At 38.8% G+C, this 12,437-nt stretch overlaps 1 protein-coding gene across 1 annotated transcript; it reads right to left on the reverse strand.

Annotated features, from left to right (window-relative positions):
• Positions 1 to 226: 226 nt before the first annotated feature.
• Positions 227 to 1,177, reverse strand: LOC309969638 (developmental pluripotency-associated protein 2-like; the record flags this gene model as incomplete). Its single annotated transcript, XM_082851472.1, has 1 exon — positions 227 to 1,177. One exon carries the CDS (start codon positions 1,175 to 1,177, stop codon positions 227 to 229), a length of 951 nt encoding a protein of 316 aa, XP_082707598.1.
• Positions 1,178 to 12,437: the final 11,260 nt, after the last annotated feature.

Below are 12,437 nucleotides of genomic sequence, written 5' to 3' on the forward strand. Positions count from 1 at the left end.
CAAACAAAAGTCCAGGACTAGATGGCTTCACTGGTGTATTCTAACAAACATTTTTTTATATTGAGGTAAAATTGGTATATAACGTTATGTTACAGGTGTACAACATAGTAATTCGATATTTGTGTACACTACAAAACTGATATAAGTCTAGTTACCATCATTACCATACAATTACCCCCCTTCACACATTTCATCCACACCCCACCCCTTCCCTTCCGCTAACCATTTATTTTGTATTAAGACATGGCCCATCTAAAAGCAATGATGTTGGTATGTCCAAACCAGGTTTCTTCCTCTTCCCCATTGCAATTAATCTTTTCATAATTTTCTTATTCCTCTTAGCACATTCGGGACATAACATATTATCTTCTAGGTCTGGGGATGGGAAAGTGCAGGCAGGTAATATGAAGAGAGAGATCATCCTCCTGGGAGTGTTAGGCACCCAGGTCTGACCTGCATGGAACTGCAGGCGAACCCATCCTTCTGTGTCTGCCAAGAGTGGTCTGCCATGGACCACACACCACCGGACACCGGAAGCTTGCGGCAGAAAGGACTCAACAGAGGTAGGCAGGGGACGTGAATTTACAGGCTTAGGTTGAACAGCTCTTGCAGCAACTCTTGACCATGCTGCCAACATGGCTGCCTGAGCTGAAGTTATCACTTCAACCATGTTAGTCCTTTCCTCATTCTCACTCATCTTCCTTTTCTGAACACTTGCTGTCTTGGTCACCGTCTTGTGTTTTCCTGGACATGACTGCAATCTGGCCTCCCGTGATGATTCAGGAATATACTGATCTTTTTCAGGATAAGCATGTTTCTGGAGTCTCAGATAAACCTCTATTTTCTGACCATCGGTACTCAAATTAAGTTGTTGGCACCATTTCCGCAAAGTATCCCGACTCACGTTGTTAATTGGAGGCAATATGGTTGGCAAGGGATAAATAGGTTTACTACAACTAGATTTTGGGCAAGCTTTGAACTGTTCATCTGTTTGAGGAGGATGAACTTGGTCATCTGAACTCAGTGACTCCACTTTGACTTCTGAAGTTGAAGAAACACTTGGTTCCATTAGATGGTCTTCAACAATTTCCTCATTGACTGGAATCAATGTAAGAACCATATTTTCTTCACCTAAGACCTCTTCAAAGAAATTCTTCTCACAATTTGGGTGTGCCATTCCAAGGAACTCTCAGAGAAAGGCAGAGCCAGCAATGTTAAGGATATCTGCAATCTAATCCTCTTAACCTGGAGAGAGTCTTTTAAATGATGCCTTCCAGTAGACATAATCTGTTGGTTGCAGTTCGTGGAGCATTTTATCTTCATCCAAAAATAGGTTACTAGGATAAGCTTCAGAAACAAATTTAGAATGTCCTTTTAGTAATTCAATTAAACCATACAGTAATGCAACGTAGTAACAAGGAGCCATCTAGGAAGTGAGTCTTAGGCAGTAAATTCAAAACCTCAAAGACAGTTAACAACATTAAAATTCAATACCCACTGAAATGTAATTTTTTTCTCCCTAAAATTACCCTAATTTCTATCAAACACAGCCAAATTAAGACTAGTTTATTTACAAAATAAGTCTGGTGTCAATAAACTTGGCCTGGTTATTTATATGTGTAATTGATCATATAGGTTCTTTTAATATTAGCTTTGTTGGAATGTTTCATGAGGAATCTCTGATTGAACTTTAAAAGGCCGTTTAAGGCCAGAAAATCCATGCCAAAGACTTTCCATCAGATTCCACTTGCAAAATCTACAGATTTGGATGGGTTCCTCTCTTCTAGAGGTACCCCAAATATCTTACAATTCCCGCACCTGCCAGGAAGTGGCTTTCCTTATTCATCTGTTAAGGCTGCTGGGAACCCTGTAAGCAAAGTACTAGGTTGTTTGTCCAAGGGGCTTTATGGCTCCATAAAGTCTGCCTTAGTTCTTTAAATCTGCCTGGTCACATCTAATTTTTGTGTATTCTCCAGCCAAAGCCATGGTAATATAACCAATTTCTCCAATTATGTCCTGTTATAAGGAGAACAGATTCAATTGAACTTATGCAAATAATTATTGCCATTAAAATAAGAATACTCACTAAATAAGTGTTTCAAAATTCTGGAGGGATAAAGTAGAGAGAAAAGATAAAGGTTTCAGTTCAGCCTATGAAGGTCTGTAAGTCATATTTAGCTTAAGGGGAAAGGTTTCCTTATATCCAGAAAACAAAGATTAAAGCCAGTAATATTTCAGACAAAGTCATAAAAATTATCAGTCAGCTGTATGTAACTAATTCTTGTTGATTTTTATCTTCTTTTAACAGTTTTATGAAGCCATCAGGTTTTCCATTAGAATGCTTTAATTTTCTTACCCAGTTCAGTGGTATGATCTGAAAGTTATCAGAAACCTGTATTTTTCTTCTTTCTATGAATCTTCTTGAAGATGAGGCATTTTTGTAAAAACATCAGAGTAAAACAGTAACTGTATATAAATGATAAAAGACAAAAAAAATGCACAATTAAAGACCTGATTACAAAGCAGTTGTCAAATTGGTTATTTTTGTGATGTACGATATTAATATAACTAGACTTATGACTAATAACATTATACCAGGACATATTCAAATTTTAGAAATTTCATGTATTTTCTAGAACATTTATATTCATGGCATTTACTCATACAATATAACCTAAAAAGGTTTATTGCCACTCCTTTGACAATGTCTCCATGTAATTTAGCATACCAAATAAGCCTAATTAGTTTAATATCTCTCAATGAGATGTATCAGGTGCCCTCTAAAGCATCCCAAGTTTAGCTAGAGGTCAAAAGAACTTCATTTAGAATTTGATTTGAGGAAGTTTGTCAAAGATATCAATAAGTTTTAAAAACACTTGGTTAAATAGGATCAGAGGTCACTGTGAAACAAAACTGTGACTGCAGTGGCTAATGATTTGATCCTTCTTGATCTGGATGGTGGGCAGCATTCCGTGTTTTACAAAGACTTCAGTGGAGGAAGTAACTGCAGATGTGGTAGAAATAGCAAGAAAACTAGAATTGGAAGCGGAGCCTGAAGATGTGACAGTTATTGCAATCTCATGTTAAAACTTGAACAGATGAGGAGTTTCTTCTCCTAAATGAGCAAAGAAAGTGGTTTCTTAAGATGGCATCTACTCCTGGTGAAGGTGCTGTGAAGATTTTTGAAAGGACAACAAAGGATTTAGAATATTACATAAACTAAGTTGTTCAAACAGCAGTAAGGTTTGAGAGAATCACCTCCAGTTTTGAAAGAAGTTCTACTGTGGGTAAAATGCTATCAAACAGCATTGCATGCTACAGAGAAATTGTTCGTGAAAGCAAGAGTCCATTGATGCAGCAAATGGCATTGTTGTCTTATTTTAAGAAGTTGCCATAACCACTCCAGCCTTAAGCGACCATGAGTGTTATTAGATAATGGTTAGACTTTTTTAGCAATAAAGTATTTTTAAATTAAGGTACGTTTTTTAGATAGTGCTATTGCACCTAATAGACTACATTATAATGTAAACCTTCCTTTTATATGCACTGGGAAACCAAAAAATTCATGTGACTTGCTTATTGCAATATTCACTTTATTGCAGTGGTCTGGAACCAAACCCTCAATATCCTGAGGTATGCTTGTATTTTCTTTCTCTTTGTTTTAATTCTCACTTGTTTCATGCATTGTTCTCCTGACCTTGGTGAGCCTGTTTATTACCATTATTTTGAACTATCAGGTAAATCACTTATCTTCATTTCATAAGATCTATTTCTGGAGTTTTGTCTTGTTCTTTTGTTTGGAATATATATTTTTATTTCTTCATCTTCTTTGAGTCTCTGTGTTGTTTTTTGTGCATTAGCCCCCTCTCCCAGTCTTGACAGAGTGGTTTTATGTAGAATATGAACCTCATCAATCAGCTGAGCCTGAGTTTTTACTGTCTCTCAAACCTTTGTGATTGTCCAAGCTATCTTCTTTGTTCTTGGAGCCTTGCAGTAGCGGAGAGTGTGCCATGACCTGATAGTGTCCAAAAGGGGAGGATTGCAGTCAGCACCTAGTCTCAGGTTGATTGGAAGCCAGACCCTCAGATAGCAGCTGGGAAAATATGTAGTTAGACCCCTTCTAGGGAAACACTGGGAGGTGGGTGTTTTTACACTTGCCTGGATATATAGCCAGTCATGGGGGAATGTCCTGTGCTCATTAAGAAGTGCCTCTTTGTTTGATACAGTCCTGTGGGACTTCTGAATGCAAACACTTTTGACTATCAGAGGCAGGAATTAGGGGCCTGCCTCTTGGGCAGCAGCCACAAAAACTGGAACATCAGATGCATTTACAAGCTCCTTCTAGTGAGATACAGATGACTTGCAGCAGGGTATAGGGAAAGGCAAGGGAGGTGTTCATGTGCTTTCCCAGTCTCCAGGGAGAGTGGCAGTCAACACCTAGATGTGTGCTAAATTAGAAGCCTGACCCTCAGGCAGCTGTTTTTAATATATACAAATAGTCCCTTTTCAGGGCAACACTGGGAGGTGGATATGTTTTATCTGCTCCCTCTGCACTGAGCCTGAGGGTATAGGCACACTGAATCCTTGGAGCCAGTTAAGAACTGTTTCTTTGTTTTCTGTAAACTTGTGGGTCTTGTGGATAAAAAATTGCATTGGATTTCAGAGCTAGGTGTTTTGGGATCCCATCCCTTAGGTGAGAATCTTAAAAGTTGGGATGCTAGATGTTGAGTCCAAACCTTTTGCTCCTCAGGGAGAAGCTGGGAGTTGGGAGTTCCCTCCCAATTTTATGGTGTTGTGCTGGGGGTTGGGGTTGATGACAAGTTTGTCTCAGTCTTTGCTACCTGTTTTGATGTGTGTATTTTCTTGTTTGCTCCATGTGTAGGAGTTGCTCAGCTAGCTTTTGGATTTCTTTCAGAGGGAATTGCTCCATGTGTAGCTGTACATTCAGTGTGTCTGTAGGAAGAAGGGAGTTCAGGAGCCTCCTGTGTTGCCATCTTGGACTGGAACTAGTCATGGGCTTTTCTGGAAGTGTCCCAGACAGCTGGGGAATCTGGGTGCTCACTCACATGCCCTTACTTTCCACTGGGGGAGAAATCGTGGTCTGAGAAGGTGTCACTTGGCACTGAGTGGTACCACGTTGGGGGAGGTGTAACATGGGTACTGTTCCTCTTACCCCCTCCAGTGTGTCCAAACTTGTATTTTTTTGTTCCAACAGTAAGCTGAAACTTTTCCACTGGAAATCTGGACTTCCACGAAGATTCTTTCATTCGTGGATGATTATCTAAGACAGTGTCTTCCTGGGGCTCCCAGACCACAACCTAGAGGATCAGGAGCCAGTTCACAGGCCACTGCAGGGTCTGTGGCTGGGGTCCAGCTCTCTGTATGCGTATTATCCCATATATGGGTGGGTGAGACTCCTCCCAGTTTCCTTGGAGTTCAGTGCTGGGTTCCACAGCTCCTACAAAGGCACTTTTGTTCAAGAATGGATGCCAAATTGTTGAGCAAGGAAACACTGAGGGACGTCTTATTCAGCCTTGTTGCTGAATTTACTCCCCTGCATTTACCTAAGTTCCCTTGAAGTTGACCCAATCCTGTTTTTTTATAGCTACAGGAAAATGACTTTTGTAGAAGGAAGTTGCAAAGGACAGATGTAACTGAGATACAGAGACCTTGTGGAATTTTGTTTAAACTGATTTTCTTACCAAAATTCTTTGAATGTGAAAAGCACAACACAGACCTCATTCTTTATAATCCTCATTATCCAGTTAAAATAAAGTCTTATTAATATTGAAAGGAGGAGTACATTGGGGTTTTCTTAATTCAATCTCATTTGTATTTAGAGTCTGTAGGCATGTAGAGTGATATATAGAGTTGTGACCCAGTGCCTAGGTTTTCTTGAAGAATTTGTCAATGCTTTTATCAGTGATTTTAAGTTAACCATTTTACTTGTCTATTCAGTGCCTCTGATTGCCTGTTTATGGAATTGAAAACTTTAAATACCATGATTTTTGTAACCTAATAGAGGTTGTGATGATTGATGAGATACTATAAATTCACCAGATGTCCTCATCCATGAAGAAAGCCCAGCATTCTGCATACTTGACTAGAATTTCTGATTGTTTCAGTTTAGTAATGAACCAGAATTTCTGTATCCTGTTGGTAGTCAGTCCAAGAGGAAGTTACAGATTTTCCAGAAAAAATGAGACTGACAAAATGGTGGGAAATTGGACATTAAAAAATTTAAGTTATGGTATCCTTTTCAAGATAACATGTTTTGGCCAGATTAAGTTACTTAGCCAAGTAACCTAAAAGATTCTTTATACTTTTTGTTTGTTTGTTTTAAAACTCTTGTTTCAGATTTTTTTTTCCAGTTTAAGTTTTCATGTCACTCAGTGATGAGAGTATTATTCTGGACTTCCAATTAAAGTCTGAATTCGTAGTAATCAGAAATTGAAGAAACCTATGCATTTCTGTATGTGTGTTTTGTTTTTCAATTATGTTTTTTGTTTTCATTTTATAGGAATTACAATGTTGTACTAGATATTCTCTCTGCCTGGAATGCTTTTATTCCATGATCATACCTGGTTGGCTCCCTATTATCATTTAGACTTTAGAGAAACCCTCCTTGACAATCCATTTAAAATAGTTATCAATCACTGATCACTCTCACTTTTTCTATTTCAGATCTCTGCATAACACTATGGCCATTGGGTATTTCCCTTCCCTTCCCTCTTCTTCCTTTTCTTTCTTACATCCTACCTTTCTTGAACTCTCTAGTTTTAGATGTCTTTCCTTGTTTAGATGTCTCCCAGCATCATTTAATGTTTGAATGAGTATCTGAATGAATGAACTACTACATCTTTAGGAAAGATGTTTCTCTTTATACAATCCCTTATGAAAGTTTTTAATAAGTTCCTTCCATTGAGATTGTTTGCTTTTTCCAAATTCACGGCTTTTCTCTTGATTCCATTCTTGAGTCCATCCTGAGCTCAATTTCTATCCTCCTTTTTGTTATTTTAACTGGGCACATCTAAAATATTATTATTTCAAAAGAGTGGATGTAATTCTTCTCACATAACAGAAAGGAGTAACTCAAAACAATGACTAATTAGTGAATTATTTTTTGAGTTTTGGATTATATTATATTCTTTTAGCAGTTCACATATTCAGGTGATAAAGTCATGCTTAGTATATGCTGGGCACTGAGGATATAAAGATGAGAAATGCAAAGTACTTACCTTGAAGAGCTCACGTATTGTTGGGGAAGGTAGACTTATAAACACATAATTTCATGAGTTCTAAAAGATGTCATAGGACATATGCATTATTCTTAATTATTGCATGGGTGTTTTCCAGGAAGGTGAGAACAAGGAGAACATTCTCAAGCACATACCCAGTGGTTTCTTAGGCACCAGATTCTACCCAACTCCAGATCATTCTGCACACTGATCCTTACCCTGTGCAGGTACTTTTAAGCAATGAGGATGCTGCTTAGCAGTGTCTGGCATATGGTACACACTCAAAAAATATTCAGTGAATAGATGAATAACTTTCCCCTTTGGGTAACAAGGATCCATCAGAATTTTCCTAGTGGGGGGTGTATACATGAGTAATTTTTTTTTTGAAAGAATCTCACATTGACATGTGGGTGGAAAAAGAAAAAAAAAAAAGCTTTGGGGAGAGCTTGGTGCCAGTGGGGCCTGCTATGATAATCCAGGAAGGAGTCAATGATTCTGGCTCTCCTTGGAACATCTGAGCAAAGTGCATTGGCAGCACATATGCAAAGTAGGAACGGGGTGTTGGAACAGTTAGCCACATGCTAAAGGGAATGTCCAAGGCCACTGAGTGAGGGCTGAGGGGCAAGGCCAGGACTTTAACCCAGGTCATTTCCTTCCAAATTCCATCCTTTATCCACTTAACTTTTTTCACTTCCCTTTATCTGTAATTAAGTCTTGTTAAATTAATTAAGCAAACAGGCCGTTAGACTGATGTACCTTTAATGCCATGGAGGTCTAGGTAAGAAAACTAAAATCTAAGCCTGTAAATATCTCGAGGTTATGAAATCAAAACCCAAGGACAACCAGTCACAAACAGCAACTGGGCTTTAAGCTGTAGCCAATCAATGCTTTCCTGCTGCCTTTTCTGTATGAAGGTCTTTCCCCAGGCTCCTCTTGGTGGAGTGCTCCTGACCACTTCCTGTTTGGTGCTGCCTGATTTGGGTCAGTCTTTGCTCACAGACTCTTAACGTTTTTAATATGCCTTAGTTTATCTTTTAACAGTCTCAGCACTTGCCTTGCCAGTCAATCTCTCTTAGATTCGTATAGGTCCTGCAGGAACTGCTGTTTCACTGTGACTCAGCTTTTCTTACAAATCAGAGGTACAGGAGTACATGGCATCTTCCCAGCTCTGTTCATAGAGCTGCCGATAACAGCTCAAAGGGAAAGGATGCAGACCTGGAGAAAGGAAGGAAAGAGTTAGAATCCAAGTTGTATCCAAACCCGAATCACTGTCCATGTGCATCAAGAAAACCAGCCCGTATTTTCCCTCCTCCTCCAAGATAAATTCAGAAATAATCTGCAGCTGATTTTCAGAAAGGACTCTGAAGATGGGCATGTGAGAGGTCAGTGCAGAGAACGAACTTGAATGGACTCTCTCTTTGACATCTCATTTTAAAGTCTCACTTCCCATTCTTTTAATTGAACAGGACTCTTTTGATCAGCATTTCAATCTCTCTTCTTTCCCCTCCTGCAGCTATGTATTGTGTACAGCAAACATTTATAGTTGTTAGCCATTAGTTGGCTTTTACTACTGATTATTCTTCCTTTGTTACTTTTTTTTCCTTTGAAAGCTTCATTCATTACTCCGGCATTAAAAAAGCTCGGCATGAGTAAAAACCACATAATTCTCCCCCTTTCTAACTCTGTGAGAAACCAACACCAGAACAAGTTGGGTCCATCTTCTGTGGCTAAAATGACTTTTGAAACTTGTGACTGTGCTTAGGGTACTGAAGCAGGATGTGCAGAGCATTGGAAGAGGGCCATTAGTCAGTGAGAAAACTTCCCTGGGCAGGTAGGCAGGGAGGATCTGGAAGGCTGAATTTTTGTCTTTGTTTTTTTCCTGTTGGATGCCAACTACAAATTACAAATTGGGTACGAATTCCTTAACCTTTGGCCAGCAGCACTCAATTTCACATCTAATTTATATGTAAACAAAGTTGCAAATTTGACTTAATTATATTTCCCTCAAGTTTTTCCACCTTATTTTGGGAGGGATGGTTTTGTTTGTGATTTATTTCACTCTGGTTAACTCTTGACATTCTGGAATATTCTGCAGCATTTCCCAGGAAATTACAACCTGTAACAACAACCACCCAGTCTGCCTGATCTGAGCACCAAATTATAGCCTCACAGAGTGTTGCTTAGAGCTGAAAACAAGACCTTGAAGACCCTGAATCAAAAATTATGTCTCCATTTGAAAAATAGTAATTAGTAGCACAGTCTTCATCAAAAAATTTAAGGTAAGAGAAATGAGAAAGAATTAAGTGAAGGCAAATATGGCTCTGAGAGGTATCTAGAAGCCTCTCCCAATAGAAAGAAACCGAGAAATAAAATATTGCCTGCCATATCAGTAAACAAAGGTTCTAGCCTCCACATTACAGTTCCCTCGAAGGTGAGCCCTAAGGGAGCTCAGGAAGGAAGCAAAGAATGCCTGCCATCTAGCAGTCATCAGCCTGCAGCCACCCCGATGGTGCAGCCTGAGGAAACTCAGGATGAGAAAACACAGGATACTGGCCCCAGATAGCTGAGGTGCATATCAAGGAAATGATTTCAGTGAGCCCAAACTCTCACATCTTCCCATACATAGAAAAGCACTAAATTCCTTAACTTGAGACACTGTAATCTAGTTTTCTTTTATTAACAGTAATCTTTTGTTCTGACTACCTGGTGTTGTTGTGAAAACTCCTGTATATCCTGGCTCCCCCCTTGCCTCCTCAGAAGGAACAGTTTTCTCGGGGTTTTCTGAGAGGCTGTCTCCCCAGCTTGAAGTCCTAAAAATGTCTGCCAAATAAAACAACTCTCAACTTTTAGGTTGTGCATTTTTTTTTCAGTTGACAGAATCTGTATTATTTTCCCATTCTGAGGAGAAGACAACTATCTGCTTCTGATGTGTATTTAGGCTATAGTTTGTTTTTCACACTCCATTCTCAAGGAAGAATCCTCCCAAAGTCAGCCTGAGTTCTTGGAATCTTCTGTGTTGGTTGCTGTTTTAGTTTCCTAGGGCTGCCATAACAAATTACCACAAACTGGATGGCTTAAAACAACAGGAATTTATTATCTCACAGTTCTGTAGGCCAAAAGTCTGAAATCAAGGTGTTGGCAGGGTCATGCTCCCTCCACAGGCTTCCAGAGAAAAATATTTCCTTGCCTCTTTCCTAGCTGCTGGTGAATACCAGCAATCTTTGGCCTTCCTTGGCTTATAGATACAGACATTCCTATCTCTGCCTCTGTTTTCACATGGCGTTCTCCTCTGAATCTCTGTGTGTTTTTTCCTCTTTTTGTAAAGACACCTGTCATTGGATTTAGGGCCCAACCTAATCCAGTTTGCCTTTATCTTAACCAGTTATATCTGCAAAGACCTTATTTCCAAATAAGATCACATTCTGGGGTTCTGGGTAGACATGAATTTTGGGGGGACACTATTCAACCCACAACAGTTGTTCACTGATTTAAGCTAAGTATACATGATGCCAAATGTGAGAATTTTGATCACATGCCTGGAAGTTTTGTTTATTCAGTCATCTAGTTTTGACATTTTGAGGATGGAGACCCCTAATTTTTAGGGATACTATCAAGTTTGGTAGATAAAACGCATCCTTTGATTCACATGTGGACAGTGTCCATGCCTTTTCCATGTGTCTAGCACAAGCAAATAACATATTGGAGCAGTCAAGGCAGAAAGGACTAAATCCAGAATGCAGGAGGATAGGTTTGAATCCTCCCTGCTAAGGGTAGTGCAAAGAAGCACCCTGCTAAGCCCCAAAGAGGGATTTAGGCTAAGACCTATATCATTATTTTCTGAAAGTCCCTCTTACCTAAGTTTTGGCTTGTAATTGAGTTTTTAGAATTGATATTTAACATATGAATTACACTTTCAAGATCCAGTGGAAAGCCTATGTATAGTTGAAGTGGAATAATAGCCTCTTGCATTTCACACTAGGAAAGAAGACCTATCTGGGTGTTGCTAAAATATTTTAGTGATATACTAATACAGAGCTATTAAAATTTATTCATTAAAAGAATCCAACCTTGAGCGAGTGACCTGTTAGTGCTAATGCTATTCCTTTCTATTTGACCCTGTTCAGCAACAACTGATACATTCTGGGAAAGTAGGAAAAAAGAACAAAGGCATTGAGCTACTTTCTTTCCAGATTTCTTAACTTAATTTCTGGTCTTTAATTAGCCTCTCACCCTCTCTTCTAGTTAATAGGGTTAAGCTGATGATAACAAGGGAAAGTTTTTACAAGTAATGAAGTTCTTGAAGGTGTTGCTGAGGTATATGGGTTATGGGAGGTCCTGAACCTTAGGGAATATGGAAGACTGGCCTCAATGAGAAAATGTTGGGAGTCAGAAAAGTGACTTCCTGAGAAATAGCAGATGGATCAAGGCACAGTGGACATCAAGAAGATTAAAGCCCAGAAACCTGATGAATCCCAAGATGGACATACTGAGATAGTTACATTTAACCTATGTCTTGAAGGCATTCAATGAGTGTTCAATCTGCAGTCTTCCCTAATAGCAACTCTTTCTCCACATCTGATAAGTTTATGCAGCTATGCATGGGTTATCCACAGGGAAGTGGGATAAATGATAAAGATAAATAATTATAACAGCAGTTTGCTTTATTATATTGCAATAAGGAGACATCATTAGTAAGAGTTTGTTGATTCCTGGATTATCAGTTGCTCAAGATGACTGTGATTATTCTAGGGTTTTGAAATGAATTATGAATTCTTTTCTTTCTGAGAACTGACAGGATATGGATATTCTTAAACTGTCTTTTCTCACTATCCCAATTTTCCTTAGTAGAATAAGGGAGGAAGGAGGAGTTGAAAGGCTACAGTGGTAGTCCCAAACTGCCTTTCCAAACCTGAAATAGCACCATTTCTAGAGTGTGGTCTGTCTTCATTAAAGTCCCTTAGAAGAAAACAGGATATGGATTTTGCAAAGAAATTATATTTTTATTTTTCCTCCCATGCCAATCACTTTCAAGTTCTCCATATTTCTGGATTGTATTTATTAGTCATTCTGTAAACTACATTAGCTAATTTAGTAAATTTAGTAGATTAGTTAAGAAAATAAAACGTAAATTAATCAGTGCAGTTTCAGTCATCATAATGTTGGCAGTTTCAAGCATCATAATATTTGTACAGTATGAAA

Source organism: Leucopleurus acutus, assembly GCF_964270905.1.
Source record: "Leucopleurus acutus genome assembly, chromosome: 12".
Taxonomy (NCBI): Eukaryota; Metazoa; Chordata; class Mammalia; order Artiodactyla; family Delphinidae; genus Leucopleurus; species Leucopleurus acutus.